This window comes from Tupaia chinensis, unplaced genomic scaffold (assembly GCF_000334495.1).
Source record: "Tupaia chinensis unplaced genomic scaffold, TupChi_1.0 Scaffold000045_1, whole genome shotgun sequence".
NCBI lineage: Eukaryota > Metazoa > Chordata > Mammalia > Scandentia > Tupaiidae > Tupaia > Tupaia belangeri.
The window spans coordinates 3,574,028-3,592,376 of record NW_006159501.1 but is presented as its reverse complement, the minus strand read 5'-3'; the positions used below and the strand labels follow the sequence as shown (position 1 = coordinate 3,592,376).

The 18,349-nt window shown below is 41.7% G+C and overlaps 1 protein-coding gene across 3 annotated transcripts in view; it reads right to left on the bottom strand.

The window, feature by feature from the left end:
• The window catches only part of NBAS (NBAS subunit of NRZ tethering complex), a 423,746-nt gene that overhangs the window by 172,282 nt on the left and 233,115 nt on the right, over window positions 1–18,349 (bottom strand). For all 3 annotated transcript variants that reach the window (XM_014589621.2, XM_014589625.2, XM_006140811.3), the window contains 4 exons: window positions 17,630–17,732; window positions 12,333–12,562; window positions 10,382–10,494; window positions 6,131–6,244 (listed from right to left, as the gene is read on the bottom strand). In XM_014589621.2, the coding sequence (XP_014445107.1) occupies window positions 6,131–6,244; window positions 10,382–10,494; window positions 12,333–12,562; window positions 17,630–17,732 (560 nt within the window). The remainder of the gene's footprint in view (window positions 1–6,130; window positions 6,245–10,381; window positions 10,495–12,332; window positions 12,563–17,629; window positions 17,733–18,349) is intronic.

Here is an 18,349-nt window from a genome sequence, read left to right as displayed (position 1 = left end):
GCAGCAGTTCGCATAATGGCTATGTCGCTGGTTCCCTTCCCACGTAGTCGACTGTGGTTCGCATCCCGGAACCGGTGGCTTAAAACTCACACCGGGCGCGCGTGCGTGCCCAAGATCCCGAGAGAAGAATGGAGGAGAAGGGATTGCGGCGTGACCATCCTCCCTGGGGGATGATTCCTCGCTTTCTGTCTCTATGTCTCTGTCTGTCTGGCGAGCGCACGCGCCCTATAGCAAAAACCTCTCCAAAAAAAAAAAATTAAAATAAAAAAAGGAAAAAAGAAGAAGGGGAAGGAAGAACAGAGCTCTCAAGCAGGAAGCAGGTCCTAGAAAAATAGGTTACTGAAGAGGAGGTGGGATGGGGGCGGGGAGCAGGTGGGGTGTCTTTCTGGGTCAGAGGGGCTTTGTCCAGGTGTGTTCTCCTGTGCACACGTTCCCCTTGTGGGTGGTCCCGTGCTATTTTTCTTAATTTTGGAGTGGGTATGAATTCAGATCAGGAGATACTTTGTCTAAAAGCTTTGGGCCATAAAAACCATTATCTGACTTTCTTTCTGGAATATGGTGGGGTGTGGAAAAAAGCCTTTGTTTTAGGTTATGCTGCTAGGTTAATCTTGACCAATGTTGTAAGCCATCTGTCTCGTGCAAGCAGCCGAACTGCTGTCTCTCCATCTTAAAATTTAACCGTTTTGTGATTCCATTTTGGGCCTCTATCCTAACAATATATTTAGGGTCCCTGTCTCCTACCTCACCACCTAAGAGCCAAAAAAGAATCTTTAAAGTAAAATAAATAAAGATTAATAATAAATAAATTATAAAGATGCTTTTAAAAGGAAAACATCTGAGTGAAAAATGATGCAGAAAGAAATCTTATGTAAATTCACCTTATCTGACTAACACAGAAACTTCCTACAATATAACTGCCACTAACCTGCAGGGCTGTTTCCTGAGACTGCAGTTACCCTGAGACAGACCACAATTCCATCTGCATCAGAAAGTCCGATGGGAACCAGCAGTTAGCGTAATGGCTCCGTCGCTGGATTCCCACGTAGTCGACCGCGGTTCGTGTCCCGCACCCGGTGGCTTAAAACTCACGCCGGGCGCGTGTGCGTGCGTGCCCAAGATCCCGAGAGGAGAATGGAGGAGAAGGAACTGCGGCGTGACCATCCCCCCTGGGGGGTGATTTCTCGCTTTCTGTCTCTATGTCTCTCTCTGTCTGTCTGGCGAGCGCACGCGCCCTACAGTGAAAATCTCTCCAAAAAAAAAAAAAAAAAATCAGACAGAACCTTTTTCTTTTTCACTGCCGCCTCCCCTTCCTGCCCCGCCCCCCTGGTTAACTCCACACACAGCGACTACTCAGGATGTTCTTCATCACTGAGTGACTTCAGCACACAAGTCAACCTGCCTTGTCCTTTCCCCCACTAATCTGCCCATTGTCAATTTGAAAGGAACCTTTGGAGAATAAGTAGGTAAAGGAAAAGTTCTCTTCCCAACAGGGACTTCACATATTTTGATTTTTTTTTCTCTTTAAATGTTCTGTTTCTAATTATAATAAACTGAAAATACAAGGTAGGAAGAAAACCTTAAAATGGATATAATGCGATAATTTCACCAGCAGTACTAATCTTTTACTTATCATAGTGAGACTCTAGAGTCTAAGAACATGTATCTGCTAAGCGAGATTGGCCTGAGAAGGCCTCCAAGCTGTTTGAGCTCCTGTAAGCAAACCTCAGCCTTGCTCTGAAGTCCGCTTTCTCAGCAAGTTGCTCAGAGGGAGCCAATCGCAGCAGCTCCTCTTCAGCCAATCACAGACAGCCCACCTTTTAAACTGTCCTCCTGCAGGCACCCACCAAGCTGTAACTCTACTTCAGTCCCTCACTTCCATTTTTGTACGTCACTTTCCCTTTCTTGCAAATAAACGTTACCCCACCACCGGGCTATCTCGGGAGTTCCTTGGAAGCCATTTTAGAGGCTGCCTGATTCAAATCGTTTTTGCTCAAACTCTGCTAAATTAAAGTGTCTGAAGTGTTTCTCTTCACATACCAATGTTCAGTTCGTGTTAGCACAAGGATGTTAAGTTACTTTCCCAAGAACACTTAGCACCAGCATACATTTCACTCCCTCCTCTGACAGCACTGCACCTCCTTCACGTGAACACATGGTTTAGCTGCCCTGCCCATATCATGTTCCTCTATTTGCTGCTCATTAACGCTAACTTGTCATCTTTTTAAAATAACCTACATCTTCTATTAGAATTTAAGCTCTTGAATAGCAGAGGTTGGTTCATTGATGGACTATCAGTATACAGTATCAAGTTGTGTACATAATAAAGGCTCAAAAACATTCAACTGGGAATGTCAGTTCCATGAAAGAAATGCAGTCTAGTGCAGTCTGTGGAATACAAGGTCCATGTAAAGGCCTCAAAAACCCATAAGCATGAAACTTTCATGATGTCACAGCTATCAGGGTTACTGCCCTAGAAGTCATGTTTAGTTTACAGTCACTTCCAGCTGTCACGCTGCAAAAGAATTATAGATTTCAGTGTGACCCCACCCTTTCTTCCTCCCAGTGTCCTTGAGCTTGTGATGTAAAGGATCAGGAACAGCCAATCAGCTGGCTGCATTATTCTAAATGAGCCCATGTGAACACTTAACAACTCAGAGCCTCGCCCTCTGCCTTTCCCAGAGGGGAGCAGCTATATGTAACAGACCTTGTATCGTGGCACTCAGCACAGCGATGCTCTTCACCTCCCTGCTTTTCTGTTCCCTCTACTGTAAAATGAATGTGTCTGATGAGAGGCGGTTGTGCACAATCAAAGAGTTACTGCATTAAGAGAACACAGAAGGTGCTAGCTCGCTGTAACCACAGATACCTGTAATCTTTATTACATGCACTCAGGTGGCTCCCAATAAACATACCTTCAGGCCTCTGAGATGCATTCAGCAGCATACCAGACAGCAGTAGGGAAGCCACATAGCTGCCTGTTCAGATCCCTGGCCTGCTGGACCTGAGACACACCAGGCACATGTATGTGTAAACAAAATCCTGATGAACTTGAGGACTGGGGAGGGGATTACGGCATAATTAGACCCTGTTGAGACCTTTCTCCATCACAAACACAATTTTCAAAACAAAATATGTTTAAAGAAATGTAGATTCTAGTTTTATCTTTCAATGATACTAAGTTGTAATATAAACTCCACATGAAAGCTTTTGAATAGATTGTGGCCAAATTGATATAGAGAACCAAAGTGACTAAACTATACTTAATCTGCATGCCACAAATCCCAGGAGAATAATGGAGGAAAAGGGTTGCAATGTAGCCATTCCTCCTGAGGGGTGATTTCTTACTTTCCCTCTCATTGTCTCTCTGTCTAGCACAAAGGCACTATGGCAAAAACAAAATAAATTGTACCCAAGATCCCGAGAGGAGAATAGAGGAGAAGGGATTGTGGCAAGGGCATCCCCCCTGGGGGGCGATTTCTCACTTTCTGTCTCTTTGTCTCTGTCTTTCTGGCAAGTGCATGTGCCCTATAGCAAAAACCTCTCCAAATAAATAAGTAAATAAATAAGTCAGTTTAAGAGATTAGAACTTAGGAAATCTGCCTTTAATTTCTATCTTTGAAATTACGATGAGTTTTATAAAAGTAATCTTAAGAAAAATAACTCCCTCACAACACATAGAGACTAATATTTAACTAATGGATTAGTTAACATCACAATAACCTTGCTGAGTTTTTACAGATGCTTGGAAATGGAGACAGGAAAGGGAAGGGTGCCTTCAGCCCCCCCCATCTGACCCGCTGAGAAGATTTTATTGACTTAAACATTATGAAGCCACATTTAGCTTCCTAACCAGGACCTAAGAGTTGTCCTTAACTCACTCCATTTGCTTCTGCTGCCTTACTAATTATTGCCTATCTTCAAGCCTCCTACAAGGAAGGAAAACTGTCATTCTGCCCAGCTCTGCAGGCCCAGAAGGGAAACTGCCTCCCACCGCCCCCGACAATATCCCACGTCCTTGTGGTCCTCCTGTGGCCGCCGACAAGCCTCCCCAATAACTTGCCTTTGTTCCTTCCCTTTGTAAGCTCTGCAGTTTTTCCATGGCCACGGAAACAGTTAAGGACTCAGTTCTGCAGTTCTCTCGTTGCGTGTTGGCCATGCCCAGTAAGTTCCTTTCCTTATTCCCCAAGCTGTGGTGGGTGGCACCACCCTGATTGCAGGCCTCATCATCAAGCAGCCCTGGCCCCTCTGGCATCAGTCCCAATGTCAGAACTAAAACAGCAATAATGAGAAAAGAGACCGTACTACTAACCTACGTTCTACACAAACACGACTCTAGGACTGAGGAAGAAATGGAGCTAAAGCCATTTAGCAACCCTGCCAGAACCTGAGCCAGAGCCACACCCAGAGTCCTCCCCAGGAGTCCAAGATGCCTCATAATGGATGACGGCCCTACCAGGTATTGCCCTTCCACAAGTCTACTGCAAGGCCAAAGATTGAAGTGCTAATGCTGTGCTTTCAGCCAACCTAGAAAAGGACAACCGACACAAAACACTTCCCAGAGCTAGAGACCTTAAGAGCAAGAGGTCTACAAATTAGGATTTTACATTCACATCTGTGTCCAATAAATGTACTAAATACATACATTCTCAGCATTCAGAAATAGAAACATAAACTCCCCTCATTTTTAAGCCAGAAATATGTACCTTAGACTAATACAACTTCAAACCAGTGCCTATATAAAAAATAGTCAATACCACTTCTAGAAAAAAAGCTTAAGTCAAAATGAAAATTAAAAAAAAGGAAAGAAAAGAAAAGGCTTCAAAGACTCTGGTAAGCAGAGCAGTGTGGTTAAAGAAAACATAAAACAGAGTTGGTACTAGCAGATGTAATAATGGACTCTCATGTAGTCAACCATGGTTCGAGTCCCAGACCCAGCAGCTTAAAACTTACACTGGGTGTGTGTGTGTGCATGCATGCCCAAAATTCCAAGAGAGGAATGGAAGACAAGGGATTGTAGCATGGCCATCCCCCACGGGAGATAATTTCTCACTTTCTATCTCTCTGCCTCTCTGGCAAATGTACATGCCCTGTAGCAAAAATCTCTCTTAAAGGAAAAAAAAAAGGAAACATAAAACAGAGGGAAAAAAAATCTTTCAAAGCCACAGTCTGCTACAAGATAGTTAATTTCTCTGATTCTCAATTTTCCTTGTAAAAAAATACTAACACAGTCACCACTTACTAAATAAAATACATGAAAAGTCCACCAAATAGTAAATGCCAAAAAAGTCTAGCAAATTGTTCAAGTTCAACTGACACATTTTTGCATAGAAAAAGTATGTAATTGTAAGGAATGGGCAACCATGCAAGAAAATAGAAATGTAAAGCCTTTCTTGGGAGCACTCAGGGTGAGGTTCTCTGATACAATAGAAACAGAGAGAGAGGGAGGAAGATAATCAGAGAAGTCTCATGCTAGGGCGGGGTTTAGTGATTTTTATAAGGGTATAGGTAGGGGGAGTGTCTTAGAGGGAGAAACAGTCCATGTATGGCAAAGGTTTAGAGGGACAGCAGACTAGCGTGCCACATAACGTCTAGTGACGTGTGCAGAGTAGAGTCCCGTGTGCAGAGTAGAGCACCGTGGGCTACATCCGGGTTAGATCCAAGTGCAGTGCAGGTCTCATGACAGACTAGATCCAGGTTGCATCAGCAGACTGGCATGGCGTCCAACCCCCACATCGAAGCTGCCCAGGCCTCCAGCCTAACAGTAATGACTTTTCTGACAACCCAATAAAATAATTTTAGACACTAAAGGTGAATGGATAAAACTAGCTTATTCTATATTTAAGTTTTCTGGTTATACATGGTTAACAATGACTTCTGTTCCTGATTTTACAACATTTTGTGGCAAGCCTTGTGAAAAAGCCTGTGTTCATTTGAAGGTTAGATGATCCCAGCTGCTCAGTGTTAAGTACACATTTATTTCTATGACATGACAATCTTTCTAGAAAAGACTAACCCTTACCCAGAACATGCTCTTCTGACACCTGTAAGCACATATTCTGATGGCCACCTAGGGTGATGTCAAGAAAAACACAGAAACCTCATTGTACAGTTTAGTTTGCCCAAGACTTACCTGCAACCCTCAGCAACTCAGCCAGTCCCAGAAGCTTGGCGGACTGCTTGTAGCAGGTGGGGGACTGAGAAACACACTCCTTGATGAGGCTGATCCGATCAGAGCACAATCTCACTACAAAAGACAGACGAAACAAAGCTTTGTAACCAAAGACATCACAAAGGGGTGTCAAGACCTTCCCTAATGTAAGGCAACCAAACAAAAGGAAAACTGTCTTAGTCTCAACATCAATGAGAATCAAGAAAAAGGCATATTTTTAAAAAAGAATTATTACTACTTATGAATAAATAATGCAAAAGATGGGTCTTTTCTTTATAACTAAACTTCTAAGTACAGCAAATGAACTGTCAGTTTGAAGCTAGAACATGGTGTCATCTTTTGAAGTACATATCAGATTTTAGAGAAAATTTTAAAGAGGGCAACATTTGTCTTTGAAAACTTTTATTCTTCCTCTGTAACAGTCCCCCCACTATCGGATTCCCAAAAACTCATTCCATACTTAAAATATCCATTTGTTATTTCCACTATACTACTCCAATTTGGAGAACAGGAGTCACTATTCCAGTTATTAACCTTTCTTAAAAAATATAAGCCCAATCCTCACACTTATACTAGATATTAGGAAAATAAGACAAGTCTGATCAAGTGAATTCATGCTATAAAGTAATGAACACTTAAAAAAAAAAAAACTTTAGTACTGTGTATATGGTATTGATAAATGGTATTTATTTATTTATTTATTTTTGGCTTTAAGGTATGTGTGCTCGCCCCAGAAGGAGGGAGAGAGGGGCAGAGACAGTGAGAGGGAAAATGAGAAACCATCCCCCAAAGGGGGATCCCACACTGCAATCCCTTCTCCTCCACTCTCTTCCCAGGATCTTGGAAACACATGCATGAGTTTCAAGCCACCAGATCTGGGACTTGCCAGTAGGTCATGTGGGAATCCAGCAACATAACCTCTATGCCATCTGCTAGCCCCACAATCTGCTAGGGGTTGTAGACATGCAGGCACAGGTATCCAGAGTGATTTTAAAGCCACCAGGTCTGGGACTTGAACCTCAGATAGCCATGCAGGGGTCCAGTGCCTTAATCACCACACCACCTGCTGGCCCCCATCGGGATCATTTTTAAATGGCATTTCTGTTGCTGTTTTCTACTGTCATTAATTAAAAGTTAGCTGGTACCACTAGTCTTCATCTGATGAGAAATTGCTACTCTTAGAGTATAGGAAAGGAAGGCTCTGAAACACAGTGACAAAATAAACTATGTACACGGACTACAATAAAAACACCTAGACCATAAATTTCTAAATATCAAGTTACTTTGTCTAGTATTACTGAGGAATACAAAAGTAGCTGAAATCTAAATTGTATTTGTGAAAAAAAAAAAAAATACACACACAACAAACAGTACAGTCCATCTCCACATCCAGGAGGTTTTCTGACAGTCATTCTAATAAGAAACTCCAAATCAATACATCAAACCGGAAAGCTGTCAAGACATGAAAGCAAATGTCTTTCTTAAAACACTCCTCACTCAGGAAATTTCTCAGAAGCTACCACAGGGTAGCAGGCTCAGTTACAGATTTTCAAACTCAGCAGCTGATATACAAATATAACCAGCAAAAATTTCCTGATGGATCATCACAGAAAAATGAGGGCTCAATTTAGTTTTTCGAAATTCAATAGCATTTGGGGAACTGTAAGGAAAAAAATTTGTATTATATCATTTTGAATAAAGTAAGTAGCTAAAATATCCACAAGTCTGCTTGAATAAAGTAAGTAGCTAAAATATCCACACATACACTTAAACACGTGCAAAGGCAATGGCATAAGGGTTTGGCTGAGCAAAGACATAGGCAGAGCAAAATGAGCTCTGGACTCTTCCCTGAATGAAAACTGCAACTAAATAAATGTCCGAATGATTTTAAGATATTTGAAAATACACTAAAAGTACTTTTTGGTATCTGATTTAACCTTTCAAGTTTAAGAAGCTTTGAATGCAAATATACATGAATGATACAAGTGAAAGAATTTTCTAGTGATTTCATGATCACCTTACATATATTTTCTTAAGATGCTACAGGATATTTATAATCACACAGAAATTATTTCCAAACAATTATTCTTAAGCTAACAATAACGCTAACTCTCTTCCATGTGTAATCAATATGTCTGAGAAGCAGAACTTTAATATTTAGTGAAGCCATAGGGAACCCCTCTTGAAAACAGGAGAATGTCCCCATTGGCTCATATCCCCTAAGGCCCGTCCAAACCTCAATTTTACAGAAGACAAAGATACTAAGGAATTTCTAACAGACCACCACTATCTGAAGGTACTAGAAGTTAAAGACAAGAACAGATAGAGGCGATTATAGTAAAAACTTACAAAAAATAACCAAAGATGGAATAAATTCATCAACACCTTCTCCCACCCCAGTTCTAAATGTGCCAGAGTCAAGAACAGGGGTAACAGACCCCAGGGCATTAAGTCACGCACACTGCTAATAACCAAGACACCCTCCCTATTGAGGATGCTGGGGGCCAGGGCTGAAGCAACAGAAAGATTTAGTCCCAGACCTGGTGGATTGAGAGAAACTTTGGGCATGTGTAAACATACATGCCTAAAATCTTGAAAGGAGGAAGAAATGAAGGAGATGGGATTGCAGAGTGATTAATCCCCAAGAGCATGCTTCCTTGCTTTTCCTGACCCACACCCCACACCCACACCCCTCCAAGACCCCCCTCCCCACCACACTCCTCTCCCCATCCATGGGCCAATACACCCTGTGGCAAAAATGTAAAACAACAATGAAAAAAATACTATCAACTTTTTTGTGCAAAAAAAAAAAAAAAAAAAAGAAAGAAAGAAAGAAAGCACAAAGGAAAGAAAAAGAAAAAAACGATTTTCATTTATAGCTAGCTATAAATCTATATAACTCAAATAAGATACAAAAATAAATTATATACAAAAACTGATATAAATTTGAAACTCTCATTTATAATGCTCAATTTCTATTTTTGTTTCATCCAATATCTTCATTGCTGTTAGCAATGTTATTTCTTTAAATGTTATAAAGGTGAATTTTTAAAATGAACAACTTTATTTTTCTTTTGGGTTTCCACTTGAGACTTCATTCACAAATAAAGTGAGGGGCACAATCTACTGCTAATAGATTAAATTACTAGTTACTGTTTAGTTTTAAAAACATAAAAAGGAACATTAGTAGAGAACAATATGAAGGTTCCTCAAAGACCAACACAACTCCCATACCATCCAGCAATTCCACTCGTGGATATTTAGGATAGGAAGACACTCGATCAGAAAAACACTCCTTACACATTTGCGTTTATTGCTGCATTATTCACAATTGCTAAGACATGGAATCAACCCAAATGTCTAAGAACAGATGAATGGATTGAGAAAGCATAGCACAGATACTCTATGGAATACTGCTCAGCCATAAAGAATAATGACCCTCTGGCATTTAACCCAAGAGGATGAATACGGAAGACTGAATGATAAGCGAAGCAAGCTGGACTGTGAAAGACAGCACTGTATGTCCCCACTTTGTATATACCAAAGGTCTGCATTCTGGGGCAGGAACTGAAAGACTGGAAAGATAGAGATAACAGACCCCAGGGAATTAAGTCACGCACACTGCTAATAACCAAGACACCCTCCCTATTGAGGATGCTGGGGGCCAGGGCTGAAGCAACAGAAAGATTTAGTCCCAGACCTGGTGGATTGAGAGAAACTTTGGGCATGTGTAAACATACATGCCTAAAATCTTGAAAGGAGGAAAATTCTTTCACTTGTATCATTCATGTATATTTGCATTCAAAGCTTCTTAAACTTGAAAGGTTAAATCAGATACCAAAAAGTACTTTTAGTGTATTTTCAAATATCTTAAAATCATTTGGACATTTAATATAATAGCAAGGACAACTGAGGACACGAGACACAGTATAGGAGAGAGTGAGTAACAGACGAAGGAGGGAAGAGATCGGGGAAACGAAAACATTTAATAGACGCAAAAAGAAAAGTCACCTGTTGATGATAATGTGTATGATAATATCATTGACAGGAACAATATGCAGTGTATTTATAATGGGGAAATTCATTTTGTATACCATAAAGATGCACAGTGATTAAATGTAAAAAAAATAAATAAATAAAAGGAAAAAAGAAACAGTAATAAATTAATGCCAAGTGAGTTCAAAACAGTACAACAGTAAGTAGAAAACTCACCTTGCAAAGGCAGGATCTTCACCCCAAATTCCTCAAGACATCCAAGGGCTTGGATAAGATCGAGCTCCTCTTGAATGGCAGCAGGTCTATCTGTTATCAGCTGTAGGCAGCACCTAGGAGAAATCAGGAAGTTTTAAAAAGAAGTAACATACGTTCACCCAAGTTTCCTTCTAAACTCAACAACACAAAATACAGCATGAATTTATGGAGAATCTACTACAACCCAGGTCATCTCTGCTAGGTGCTTGCTGTTACTGTGCTTAGCCCTCACTGTAACCGTGCGAGGCAGGCAAACACAAACACCGTCACCATCTCCTTTCTTTTTTTTTTTTTTTAAAATAAAAGGAGAAGGGAGGAGAATACTTGGAAGAGTTAAGGGAGATAAAGAGAGAGAGAGAGAGAAAAAGAGAGAGAGAGAGACATTTTTACAAGGTCCTGCCAGGCCTTGATTCTCCTGCCTCAACCACCATGCAGCAGTGCCCTCCCATGTGCCCCTCATTTGCTTTTTATTTTCTTTATTTATTTATTTATTTATTTATTTTGCCATAGGGCATGTGCACTTGCTGCAGAGTCAGAGACAGAGAGAGGGAAAGTTAAAAAATCACCCTTCAGGGAGGGATGGCCCTGCCACAATCCCTTCTCCTCTATTCCCCTTGGAATTTTGGGTGTGCACACAGACACACGTCCAGGGTGATTTTCAAGCTGCCAGGTCTGGGACAATGTTAAGGGAACTACCAATAGAATAAGGAGGGAAGTTTACAGTCAGTATGTATCCTTTCTGCACCATTTTGATATTAATCACTTCCTCAATAAAAACTAGTTAAAAATAATATTTTAATCAGTAAGAAGGTATGGACTATTTTCTATACCAGCATAGCTACAAACATTGAAAAATACCCACACTAACAGGTTGCAGTAAGTTCAGTGTTACATTACACACATATGATAGTCTCTAAAATGAAGGTGTGTCCTGGCAGAGCAGAAAGGAATATAAAGAAGGGGAAAAACAGGAAGCACGGTTTTCTAAATGACCTCCGAGAAACACCTGCCAAAAAGATTTAGGTCAAATAGAATTCCCAGTATCAAAGGCTATTGCATTGATATTTTTTTTATTTGAAATAAAAGTAAAATCCCTTGGAAGAAAAAAAAAAAGATTTGAGAACCAGCAGTTAGCATAATGGCTATGTCACTGGACTCCCACATAGTCAACCGCGGTTCGCATCCCAGACCCGGTGGCTTAAAACTCATGCTGGGCACGTGTGCGTGCGTGCCCAAGATCCTGAGAGGAGAATGGAAGAGAAGGGATTGCAGCGTGACCATCCCCTTGGGGGATGATTTCTCGCTTTCTGTCTCTATGTCTCTGTCTCTCTGGTGAGTGCACGAGCCCTATAGCGAAAACCTCTCAAAAAAAAAAAAGATTTATGAACTGCTTTCAACAACTTTGTCAAGTTCAATAATACAGTTTGAGAAAACATGATTCACTCTCAGATAAGACATCACTAGAGGGAAAAACATTACTTTTAAGTTTTGCTAAGATTGAAACAAATACTAGTCATTTGGGAGAAAAATTAATCTAAATGACTAACACAATCATTATATCGAAATAAATTCCAGAGACAACGGTGCAGCTGTAAAACGTGATGCTCTGCGGTGCTGAAATGTTCAGAACATCAATTTATGGACGATCACATGGCTCTTCCAACAGCAGAGAAATACCGCCATACAGGTAATTAGCAAAATGACTGGGGGAAAGCATGCAGGAAAAAAAGGTCAAGAGGAAGTTGATGGATATTCATAACATAATTAGTTTTACATTCGAGCAATAAATAACCGTGTCCCATCCAATACCGTCAGTCTGTACTTTTGTTAGGTTGAGCATAAATAAACAATGGACTCACGTAGTAGTCTGGCTCCCTCCCTCCCCTTTTACCGAAAAACGGAGTTATCCTACCTGGCCAGATCCATGCAGCTGTCAGTGAGGCTGGTGGAAGAATTGAAGTACTCTCTGCTGGCAGCCAAGACCAAGTCGATACTTCTTTCATAGCTGACCTTGTACTGGGGTTTCCCTTTGTGGGTTACACTGGTTGGGAGGTTCACTGAGAAAGCACTGCAGTGCATCATCTGCCCAGCCAGGTGGATATTTTCAAGGCGACTGGAGCACAGAAGGCTTTCTGTAAATATCTGGGGAAAAGAAAGAACTGGGATTAGAGACAAAGAGGTAGGACCTGGTTCTCAACAAAGCAAAGGCTCTGATCTCCAAATGAAATCAGTTAAAAATACATCTATCCTCAGGCCGGCCCCATAGTCTGGTTGAGGGAGCCAGGCGCACCCACAAGCCCAACAGGATGGAGGTGGAAGAGAAGAGACTGCAGCATGCCCCACTGGGTAGTGCTTTCTCCTTCTCCCTTTCTTTCTGGCAAGTGTGTGCACCCTCTGGGGAAAAAAATACATCCAAACTAGAGGTGTTAGTTGTACAACACTGCAAATGTATTGAACACCAATGAATTGTTTACCTTAAAAAGAGTTATGTGAATTTCACCCCAATAAAAATAACTCATCTTTTCTGAAGAATCGTTTCACTGAATAAGCCAAACTTTAGTGTGGTATTTTAATATGCTGCAATAAATGCAGTTATCCCTTGGTATCCACGAGGAATTGGTTCTAGGAACATCCCCCCAGATACCCAAATCTGAGCATACTCAAGTTTCTTATATAAAACAGCACAGTATTTACATGTAACCTATGCACAAGCTTGTGTGTACTTCACAGCATTGAAAGTAATCTTTTTCTTGAGAGAGATTTTTGCTGTAGGGAGCAGGTGCTTGCCAGAGAGACAGAGATGGAAAGCGAGAAATTAGCCCCCAGGGGGATGGCCACACCACAACGCAATCTCTTCTCCTCCATTCTCCTCTCGGGATTTTGGGCACCCAGGCACACGTGCCCAGTGTGAGCTTCAAGCCACCGGGTCCATTGTCTCTCTTTCAGGAAGCCACATCTGTCCTCACTTCCTAACATTCGGTGTGGTGTGGCCTTGCTGAGTCCTCTGTCAGCCGAACCCCTGGCTGAAGAACCCACAAATACGGAGAGTCAACCGAGCCTCAGTCAAGTATCTACAGTTTACATTCATTAACAACAGGACCTGGTAGGCATACTGCCCCACACTCAAGAGGACCTACTCTGTTATCCACTTCAGTTTCTAAAAAAGTCTTTGACTATGATACACATAATAACTGCTGAGTGGGACCAGCAGGTGGTATAGTGGTTACGGTGCTGGAATCCCACGTGGTCAACCATGGTTCAGGTCCCAGACCTGATAGCTTAAAAATAACACAGGGCAGGAAAAGCAGATGATGCAATGATTACATCACTGGACTCCCATGCAGTTGATTGTGGTTCAAGTCCCAGACTCAGCAGATTAAAATTCACATCGGATGCAAGCCCAAAACCCCAAGAGGGACATGAAGGAGAAGAGACTGTGGTGTAGCAATCCCCCCCGGAGAAGATTTCTCAGTTTCTGTCTCTCTGTCTCTTTCTCTGTCTCTCAGGCAAGGGCACGTGCCCTATAGCAAAAATATCTCTTTAAAAAAATAAATAAATAAATAACTCACACTGGGTATGTGTGCATGTATGCCCAAAATTCCAGGAGGAAAATGGAACAGAAGGGATTGCAGTGTGGTCATCCCCCCAAGGGGTGATTTCTCACTTTCTCTCTATATCCCCCTCTGTCTTTGGTGAGTGCATGCGCTCTACGTCAAAACCTTAAACATTAATAAATAACTGCTAAGAACATCTGAACTCAGTCTAACAAGTTAACTAAGCTATAATGTTATGCTTCATCTAGTCACTAAAATTACAATATACCTTATAATAGAGTTTTTTCCCTATCTTCAAATTTAAAATTATTTAAATAAAAAACATTATATGCTAATAGGCAACTAACAGCATCAATTAACATAAAATTCTGTAATTATCATATACTTACTCCAAAAAAGTCTTACACAAAGTAATCCTCTTAAACCTGCACCAAGAATGCTATGCATAATTAATAAAATCACTCCTAAAATGTCCTTCCTTCTCATTCTACGGTTGAGTAAAGAGAGTACAGAAATCGAAGAGATGAAAAACAATCTGATTTTATGGTGAAGCAACAGGTTCCTTACAATTAAGAAAGCCATACAATTTTCATGGGCTCTCCTATTTTCACATCTTTGTGCCTAGGCTTGCTTCCTAAGGGAGACATTTTTAGACAAGCCTTTATTGAGATGTTTAATAAGGATAAAATCACTAATACCTAAGAGAGAGCCGCTACGAAAAAGATATTGCTACAGAAAGCAGATTGTCAGTGAGCGAGACTAATATGGCTTCCTCTAAGTCTGACCCAAATGACCTACAGGCACTGGCTTCTCTAAATCACTTTAGTTTATCCAAGTAAGCCATAGAGTCAATAGCTAATATTGAAAAATACAATTTATATACCCTAAAACAAAAGATTTGGCTAAAGGGAACAACATAGATTCCAGTGCTTCACATTGTATAAATCTTTATCCGATATTTTCAAAGTTATGTCATTAAGTTTTCAACTTATTTTCCAAGGGCCCCCAAAACCTAAATAACCAAAAGTCAGTTAGACAATATAGCATAGTTTAAGAGGTTCTAAAAGGATACTTAAAAATGTAAGCTTGCCAAATCAATATTACCATCTTTTGGAACCTTTTCAAAACTGTTAAACTTTCAAAAGTTTTTCCAGTGGAGACAGACTCATGGACAGAGGTCATTCCAATATCAGAGCCTCATAAAAAGGTATTAAAATATTTTTTAGGGGACCAGCAGGTAGCATGGTGGTTAAGGCGCTGGACACTCCCACATGGCTGACCATAGTTCAAGTCCCAGACCTGGAGGCTTGCTTTCTCACTTAATCTCTCTCTCTCTCTCTCTCTCTGTACGTCTCTCTCTGGTCATATTAAAATAAAATGAATGAATAAATAAAATTAAATAATTAAAAATATATATTGTTTAAATGTAATAGGTCGAGTTGTTATAATATATTATCCACACAAGAGCTGGGTTCAAGTGTAATAATATACTAATAGCCAATTTTCCTTTCGGAATCAGAATCAACGTCGGAAACAAGAAAAACACCAAAATAATGCCACTCAAGTTTACAGACACTACTTTGGACTTGCTAATCACAGTTAGGGTTCAGACCCCATGTGTGTAATAATTTTCTTGGAAATTTATTTCAAGTTTTGCTTTCGATGTAAAGAAGATATTGGCAGTTTTATGTGGTCTAAAAATACTGCAGACTTTCAAGCATTTAAAAACTAGAAATTCAAATATGAAACTATTCATTTCTCAACAGTCTACATTAGTGTTCTTTTGTTAAAATCACCTTGAACTAAATACTGAGTGATTTCATAAGAGAGAGACCTATTTTTCAGGTCTCATTTCATCAATGGGCCATGACTTATGATATCAGAGCAAAGTGACACAAAAGACACTTTACATGTTTTGTGTTTTAATTTTTTAAAGAGGTTTTTGCCTTAGGGTGTGTGCACTTGCCAGGGAGGGAGGGAAGGAGGGAGAGAGACAGAGAGAAAGAGGGAAAGTAAGAAATCCCCCAAGGGGGATGGTCACCCCGCAACCCCTTCTCCTCCATTCTCCTCCCAGGATCTTTGGCACGTACGCATACACATGCCTGGTGTGATTTTCAAACCGCCGGTTCTGGGACTAAAATCAGCAACGTAACTGCTACACCATCTGCAGGCCCCATGTTTGGATTTTTTAACAAAAGAATTCAAATGAGAAACTTCTTTTAGACTGTCTTGTTAAAAATGGGTTAGCAATCATTCTTCCACACAAACCGGAGGAATTTATTAGTGATACACATACTTTTCAAATGTGAGTAAATCTCCCTGGAGTATACTGCCAGCCAATTGACAGCCATGCCCTAAGTAGCCTTTGTATTCCGGACACTGTAACCTGCACTAGGGGACATGAGCGTGGACAGGATCAGTAGTGCTTGAGAACTCACATCCACACGGCAGAAACACACACAGAGACAAATCTTTTTGTTTACTTATTTTTTTGGAGAGGTTTTTGCTATAGGGCATGTGCGCTCACCAGAAAGACAGAGAGAGACAGAGAGACAGAAAGCGAGAAATCACCCCTCAGGGGAGATGGCCATGCCGCAATCCCTTCTCCTCCATTCTCCTCTCGGGATTTTGGGCATGCACACACACGCGCCCCGCGTGAGTTTAAGCCACCGGGTCCAGGACTCGAACCATGGTTGACTACATGGGAGTCCAGCAACATAGCCATTACACTAACTGCTGCTCCCATAACTGCTGGTCCCACACACAGACAAACCTGTAAAGAAACGTCATGGCAGAGGCAAGGAAAGGACCAAGGAACCCCCCCTCCCCCCCAGAGGACGTACTTAATGATCTGTCTCCTGAAAATGTAGCAAGAATTTTCCAAGGAAAGGAAGGAAGAATGAGATTCTATGCAAGGGGACAGTGTATGTGAAGTCAAAGGACAGTGGAGCAGCCAGGTGGGGAGGGGTTCACACCAGGACTGATGGAGCTCCTGGAGAGAGGGTGCATGGTGGAAGGTGCCAAGGGGGATCTGCCTGATATTCTCTGAACCAGTGTAAACCAGAAAAAACAAACAAACAAACAAACATGGAAGTAGGGAAGCAAAGAGGACGGCTGCAGTGCAGCAGTAAAGAAGAAATGGCAGATGGGAAAGACTGTTCCGAGGTACATTATGCAAGGTTTAGTGATCCTCGAAACCCTGGAAGTAAGAGAAGTCAATTAAAATTCCGAGGTTCTAGTTGACGGTCAACCACCTGAACAGTCGGGCTTGCAATGAATGGAGACGGGGAAGAGAGGTGCGTCGGTGGGAAGGCGTTCAAGAGGCCGGCTCCTGTGCACAGCGGAGAAGTGCTGCTCAGGAGAAGCTGGGCCCCACATGCTGACACTGGTTCTCATCCCTGGGGTGGTGGGCAGAAGCATCCTGGCACGTGCACCAGTGCCCAAGGTCACACAGGCCCGTAGAGGATGCTCCTTTCTCCCCCTCTCACAAGCACACGTGAGATCATGACTGGACAGGAGGAGAGCACTTGTCAATGACTAGCTAGGATCCAACAGGAGTATTTACAGTGGCGCTTCCGTGGCCGTCCTTGTGTACGCCAATCTGTAACAACTACACTGTCCGAGCTAGGAGGAAACTGTTTATGTGTGTAGTTACCTCGTAGCAAGCATCAGAATCCAGGCAGGTGTACACATTCTGCTGCATGGTTAGCATGTCTTGCAGCAATGATCTCCAATGAGACTCGCTGACAGGAGGCTGCCTGAAAGGGGGGAAAAATGAGAGAAAAAAAAAAATTGTGAAATCTTTCTCCAGTTGGCCAAAGGGAAAACAACTGGTACCACCATCCCACATACCACATCAGCTCCCAAATGGTCCACAGGAATGTATCTCATCTGAATTACTGAGAGAAGACTTGGAATAAAAGGGGAGGGGAAACTGGGCAGCTGGCCATCTGTGCTAGAGATGCTGGCAGAGCAGCCCCGTCGTGGGCCGCCCAGGCACAAAGCTGGAGCAGCAGTAAATGTAATGAGAAGGTAAACGGGCCGTGAGTTTCTTTCTTTTTTTTTTTTTTTTGGAGAGTATTTTTTTTTGCTATAGGGCACATGCGCTTGCCAAAAATACAGAGAGAGACAGAGAGACAGGGAACGAGAAATCACCCCACAGGGGAGATGGCCACGCCACAATCCCTTCTCCATTCTCCTCTTGGGATCTTGGACACACATGCACACATGCCCGGTTTGAGTTTAAGCCACTGGATCTGGAACTGAAACCGCGGTCGACTACATGGGAGTCCGGTGACATAGCCATTACGCCAACTGACCGTTCCAAGTTTCTAAGGAGTAAAAGCCCCATAATGTGGACACTGCAGAAAAAGCA